Here is a 6,954-nt window from a genome sequence, read left to right as displayed (position 1 = left end):
GGATCTATCCTTGGCACTATAGCAATAACAACAACAACAACGACAACAACTACGACATCATCGTCATCATCATCTTTAGCAATATTTTACTCGACAAACAACAACAAGAACAACAAATCAACGACAAAACTCAACAAAACTAACAACAACTACAACAGAAATCAGCAAAACAACTACAAACAACAACACAACAAACCAACAACAACAACGAGCCAAAAAACAACAACAAACTAGAGAACAACAACAACAACAAACCAAAAAACAGCAGCAGCAACAAACCAAAGAACAACAACAACAAAAACAAACTAGAGAACAACAACAACAAACCAAAGAACAACAACATCAACAACAAACCAAAAAACAGCAGCAGCAACAACAAACCAAAAAACAGCAGCAGCAACAACAACAACAACAAACCAAAGAACAGCAGCAGCAGCAGTAGCAACAACAACAACAACAACAAAAAAATAGAGATGTCCCAACACCACAAAATCCAGTTGAGTATCGTGAAGAAACCGTACGACCGACCGATCCACTTCAAAGTTGACGGTAAGAGATTCGACCAGGAGAGAACCGTCAAATTCAACGTCAACGCAAAATACATCGTCAACATCACAGTCACACCTCCGCTCATCATCGAGTTAGTTTTTTATTTTTCATTTTATTTTTGTATTTTTGTTTTTTAATTATTGTGTTTTTGTTATTATTATTATTGTTAATGTTGTTGTTGCTATTGTTGTTGTTGTTGTTGCTGTTGTTATTATTTTATTACTATTATAGTAATAGTATTGATATTAGTAAAAGTAGTAGTAGTAGTAGTAGTAGTTGTTGTAGTAGTTGTAGTAGTAGTAGTTGTAGTAGTAGTTGTTGTAGTTTTTAATTTAGACTGCTGTCGTTTAGTGACTAACCAACTGAATGAACGAACGAACGAACGTACGAACGAACGAACGAACGAACGAACGAACGAATGAATGAATGAATGAAAATGTTTGCAAATGAAAGAAAGAGACCATGCAAATAAAACCCATTGTGCAATGGTTTATTCAGCAGTAGTTAGCAATTTGACTTTAACGCGTTATTAATACTAACGATACGATCACCGAACATGGTATGAAAAGGAATGACAAGCATTACAACCATTGGAGAGTACGAAATTACTCATAAGATATATATTCCGAAATAATATTTACCATCTCTCTCTCTCTCTCTCTCTCTCTCTCTCTCTCTCTCTCTCTTCCTCGTTCTTCCTATCTCTTTATATGTATCTAAGTTATTACAACAGTCATTGTTATATGTATATTAGTATGTGTTTTGTTTGTATACGTAGCAGGTAGCACATGAATATAACGTTATATCTTTTATTATTTCTCTCTCTCTCTCTCTCTCTCTCTTTCTTTCTCTCTTTCCGTGTGCAAACGCTTATCAGTTTGTGTATCATTTGTATCCTCCATTTGTATCTCTCTCTCTCTTTTTCTTTCTTTTTCCATGTGCAAACACTATATCAGTTTGTGTATCATTTGTATCCTCTATTTGTATCTCTCTCTCTCTTTTTCTTTCTTTTTCCATGTGCAAACACTATATCAGTTTGTGTATCATTTGTATCCTCCATTTATAATGATACATTCAAGCATATCCATCATCATCTAGTAGGTGGTGTTTAATTAATGCCCTTAATTGAATGCACCTATGTTGGATTCATCATTTAAGCGTAATTGAGTAAATATTATTTCTTAGTAATTATTGTTGTTGGTTATGAAGAAAGGAAAGAAAGAAATAAAAAGAGAAATAAAAAGAGAAAGAAATAGAAAGAAAGAGAGAGAGAGAGAAAGAGAGAGAGAGAGAGAGATAGAAAAAGTGAAAAAATGATGAAATAAAAAGAAATTAAAAGATGAAAGTAATTACAATATTCGAGCGTAAAGAGGAACAAATTGTCTAAATTATTTTCCATTGGTCTTCATTCATTCGTTCGTTCGTTTCTCTGTCTATCCATCCATCCAGTCATCTATCCATTCAGTTATTCATCCATCATTCCATCCATCCATTCATTCCTTCATTCGCCCATCTAGTTTTATCAAGAAGAATGCATCATCACAATCATGTCTGTTCACGCTATTATATTATTCAAAATTAATTGCTGTTAGATTGAATGTACACACATACACACACACACACACACACACACACACACACACACACACACACACACACACACACACACACACACAAACGCACACACAATTACAGCAACACACAAGCACACACACCTATATAACAACACACACACACATAAATATTTCAATATAAATACATACATTTTTTTATCACAATATTACATACTTGCATATAAAGCATATAAATCATTATATAACGAACAATTATATAATAGATTATAAATAACTATTCACATGACAGATTGTTCATTATGATTTAAACAATTAAGAACTTATATTATTTATATTTATTTGAATGTGTACACACTAAATCTAAAAAGAGAGTAATTGAATTGAATTGAATTAAATAACATTTAAATAAAAGAAATTTTATATTTTTTTTTATAAACTATCAATTTGCTTGATAAGAAGATAGCTCAGTCTGTAAAAGTGCCATGTCTTGCGTTGTCATTTCGTACTGACCTGGTTCGAGCACAGTCTCCGTACGATATACAAAGACAAATATGTGACCCGACGCGTAATATTATACTGTGTCCAGTAGTAGTTTTTTGGAGTGTGTGCGTCGTGTGGTGTGGATGTTTGTTTGTATGTTTGTGTGTGTGTTTGTTTGTGTGTGTGTTTGTGTGTGTACTTAACTTCGTTTAGAGTGTGTGTACATTGTGTGGTGTGTATGTGTTACAGCGTGGGTGACACAAAAGTTTCATTAGCGCAATAAAAGAATTGTATAGAAAATTATTCATAAATATTACACAATAATAAATAATAATAATATATAAATATAATTAAATATTTAAATATATTAATAATAAAAAATATTAATAAACAATGAACTGGATGAACTGCAGACAGCTGACGATGATGGGTGCTAAACTGGAGGTGGACGAGATGAAGAGGACCGACGAGGAGGTTGCAGTCTTCAGGGCCGAGATGGTAACTTCCGGTTTAACTAAAGACATCAAGGGCTCCAGACAGAAATTTCCAATTCAAATACAGGTGATTTTTTTATGGAGTTGTCTCTGTTGATTTGTTTCTTCTTGCATTTTGGTATTTGTTGAGTTATTGGATTTTTGTGATATTTTAAATTGCTAGTGTTGATTTATCTTTCGTTTTGTTTTGCTTGTTGGTACTGTTTCATCTTTTATTTTGTTTTTTTTTGTTGTTGTTTAAACAACGTAAACTTACTAAATAAATTCATAAAAGCCAACAAAATTTCAATACAACTACATACACATACAGATGCAATCTACATACACATACAAATGTAATCTACATACACATACAAATGTAATCTACATACATATACAAATTTAATCTACATACACATACAGATGCAATCAAGTAACAACAGATGCAGCAAGCAACACTCCTTACAACAACATAATTAAAGAGACATAGTAAAAGCAAAAAAGAGCCTAATCTCACTAATTACTTTGCACACAACAAAAATATTTTCAACATTCCCAACCATTACTACTATTTCTATTTACTACTACTACTACTGCTTCTACTAATACCATTACTACTACTACTACTACTGCTACTAGTACTGCAACTGCAGCTGCTGCTATTACTACTATTGCAACAACAACTACCGTTACTAATGTAGTACAAGTTTAATTAATGCCGCTTCTACTACCACCACTACTACTACTACTACTACCACCACTACTACTACTTCTACTACTACTCTACTACTACTACTTCTACTACTACTACTACTACTACTGCTACTGCTACTACTAATAATACTCTACTACTACTACTACAACAACTTCTACTGCTACCACTGCTACTACTACTGCTACTACTATTACTCTACTACTACTAGTACCACTACTACCACTACTACTACTACTACAACTTTTGCTACTACTACTGCTACTACTACTGTTACTACTACTACTCTACTACTACTAGTACCACTACTACCACTACTACTACTACAACAACTTTTGCTGCTACTACTGCTACTACTGCTGCTGCTACTACTACTACTCTACTACTACTACTACAACTTCTACTGCCACCACTGCTACTAATACCTCGGTGTACACACCACACTGCTGCCGCCTGAACAGGAATTGCGCGTACAAAAAATCAATATTTGCCTGGGAGACAGATTTCCAGACAGACATCTAGACAAACAAACAGACAAGCACACACACACACAGACAGACAGACAAACAAATTGACAGACAAACAAGCAGACGAACTGGAAGATTGACGGATAATATTTTTTTGCACTTTTTTTTAACAAAAATTTAACAATTTTACGATGACGGTGAAGATTAATTAAATAAAATTGGTTTTGTTAATGTATTTTTACTATGAATTTTGTTTACATAAATTTCTTACAATGTCTTACGTCTGCAAATGATTGAAGATCATTTGTTTACATATTAATTAGTTAATATAAATCATTAGTCAACATTGTTTCTGTATTAGAAAAAAATAATTCTTAAAAACAACAACAACATACACACATGAAACACTATGATGGCAGACAGACAGACAAACAAACAAAGAGACAGACAGCCAGACAGCCAAACAAACAAACAAACAAATAAACGAAAAAACAAACAATTTCATCAAATGCAACATACACAACATGTAATACATAATAAAAAACAACAACATCATCAACATCAACAACAATAGCAACATAATCAACAATATAATCAACGACAACAACAATAAAATCAACAACAACAACAACGTCGTTATCAACAACAAAAACAACAAACAACCCCAAACAAAAACAACAGTTCAAAAACACCGGTGAAATGCTGACGAACTTCCAGTGCAAATTCTACGGAGAGCATGAAACACAGCACACCTGCTGGGGAAATCCACTGAACCACATCGAGTATGATGTTCACCTGTCTGAAGGAAGGTTCATCATTGAAGCCGAACACTTTAGGTGACCTGGTTTCGTTTGGTGTGACCTAGTTTCGTTTAGTGTGACCTGGTTTTGTTTAGTATGACCTAGTTATTTACTGTGACCTGGTTTAGTGTGACCTAGTTAGTTATTGTGACCTAGTTTTGTCTTGTGTGACCTAGTTATTTATTTACTGTGACCTGGTTTCGTTTAGTACGACCCGAGACATTGTGATCTGGTTTCGTTTCGTGTAACGTAATTGAAGTGTTGGTATGACCTAGTTTGACCTAGTTTTAACTTTTTGACCCTGTTTGGTTAAGTGTTGAGGTTTTAATTTGGTGACCACTTTGGTTTATATAGTTTTGTTTCATATTGATGATCTTAGCTTAATTGGATGAATTTCGCCCGAAAAAGAAGACAACGATTTGATGGCGAAGTTTGCATGTGTAATAAATTATGTCTGTTGGTACATTTAAAGTCATGTAATTAGAAGTTATTTTTTGTTTTACAATTTTCAATAGCTTTTATAAATATGTGTGCGTATGAAAGTAATTTATGTTTTCATGCGTGTGTATAGATGTGTGCGTGTGTATATTAGTGTGTATATATGTGTGTGTATATATTAGTGTATAGATGTATGCGTGTGTATATTTGTGTATAGGTGTTTGTGTTTGTGTGTGTGTGCGTGCGTGCGTGTGTGTGTGTGTGTGTGTGTGTGCGTGCCGAGGTCTAAGTGAAATCACCAAATAAAATATCCACAATTCATTATTATGCCTGCCATATGCGAGTTATTGCAATTTAGTTCGGGCTTCAACTTAAAGATCCAACCAACACTGTATCAAATCAATCTTTTAACTCATGAGCAGGGCAGTAAAAATGCCTTCAGATTACGACCAGTCTCACTCAAAATCTTTCGAAGTTTATTGTCACCATAAAATTTCGTCTCCTCATTCGCTCAACAACTTGTCTAACAAACAGGCGCTATTCGTCTTCCAGCAGCTAAACATCCGTCTTATTTCTGCTTTTGAAGTTTGTTTCAAATATAATAAGCCAGAGAAACGCGACAACAAAAGTGTTTTGTTTTGAGACTGGCAATAAAGAAGGTTTTATTTTTTTATTTCAGTTGTTCGGGACCACAAATCTAATATAAATTTCAAAAATATAATTTAATTTGCGACGATAATTTTTTTTATAAGTTCAAAAAGAACTTAAGAAAAATTTATAATGTTTGTTTGTTTGTGCAGTTTCAAAAAGAATTTAAGAAAAATTTTTAAAAGAAACAAATTTGTTTTAATGTATTATTTTAATTAAAATGAACATTTAATAAATTTGACTTTTCACTTTTCTTCATCCTAATCTGCTCGCATAATTATCATAATCGATTTATTATATAGTCTGAAAATTGTGATAAGCTTCACTTAACGTCTTTCTTGACCATCCCAACAATCTTCACCATTCGTTTGGGGTTGTTGAATAAAAAAAAGTTCATTTCCTTTCGTTCCATGCCATAAATGCATGTGGTGTGCGTATTGTTGCAACTTGCACTATCTTCAAGTTATCGATATTCCGTGATTCCTGATAGATTAACACAACTGATTCAAAAACCGACTTGTTTAAAACATTTATTTAAATGCCAACAGTGATCGAACCCATCCATGTGTCATTCACTAGTCACAAGAAATCCACAGCGAAACTTCTCACATACTCCATGTATATAACACCACAACTCCTACCTCTCCTTCTTTACAAATCATGGGATTATAAAACCCAGATAACAACAATCAATTTAAATTAATTATATAGCGCTATTGCGGGGCTTATAACACTATTATTGTATGTATGTATGTATATGTATGTATGTGTGTGTGTGTGTGTGTGTGTGTGTGTGTGTGTGTGTGTGTGTGT

The 6,954-nt window shown here is 33.4% G+C and overlaps 1 protein-coding gene across 1 annotated transcript; it reads left to right on the top strand.

The window, feature by feature from the left end:
• Nucleotides 1-160: 160 nt before the first annotated feature.
• HELRODRAFT_184880 (hypothetical protein) lies at nt 161-5,256 on the top strand. The gene is given in 6 exon segments (XM_009011670.1): nt 161-226; nt 272-376; nt 396-429; nt 442-640; nt 3,017-3,164; nt 4,937-5,256. The coding sequence occupies 3 exon segments, from the start codon at nt 474-476 to the stop codon at nt 5,093-5,095; spliced, it is 474 nt and encodes a 157-aa protein (XP_009009918.1). The 5' UTR covers nt 161-226; nt 272-376; nt 396-429; nt 442-473; the 3' UTR covers nt 5,096-5,256.
• Nucleotides 5,257-6,954: the final 1,698 nt, after the last annotated feature.

This window comes from Helobdella robusta (genome assembly GCF_000326865.2).
Source record: "Helobdella robusta unplaced genomic scaffold HELROscaffold_1, whole genome shotgun sequence".
Lineage (NCBI taxonomy): Eukaryota > Metazoa > Annelida > Clitellata > Rhynchobdellida > Glossiphoniidae > Helobdella > Helobdella robusta.
This window is presented reverse-complemented; position numbering and strand designations above follow the sequence as displayed.

What these genes read in the sequence shown, in the direction of transcription:
- HELRODRAFT_184880 (XM_009011670.1), top strand. Translation starts at nt 474, where the DNA reads ATGTCCCAACACCACAAAATCCAGTTGAGTATCGTGAAGAAACCGTAC. An exon ending in ACACCTCCGCTCATCATCGA is followed by an intron (nt 641 to 3,016) that starts GTTAGTTTTTTA and finishes GATGAACTGCAG; the next exon opens with ACAGCTGACGATGATGGGTG. An exon ending in AATTTCCAATTCAAATACAG is followed by an intron (nt 3,165 to 4,936) that starts GTGATTTTTTTA and finishes CAAAAACAACAG; the next exon opens with TTCAAAAACACCGGTGAAAT.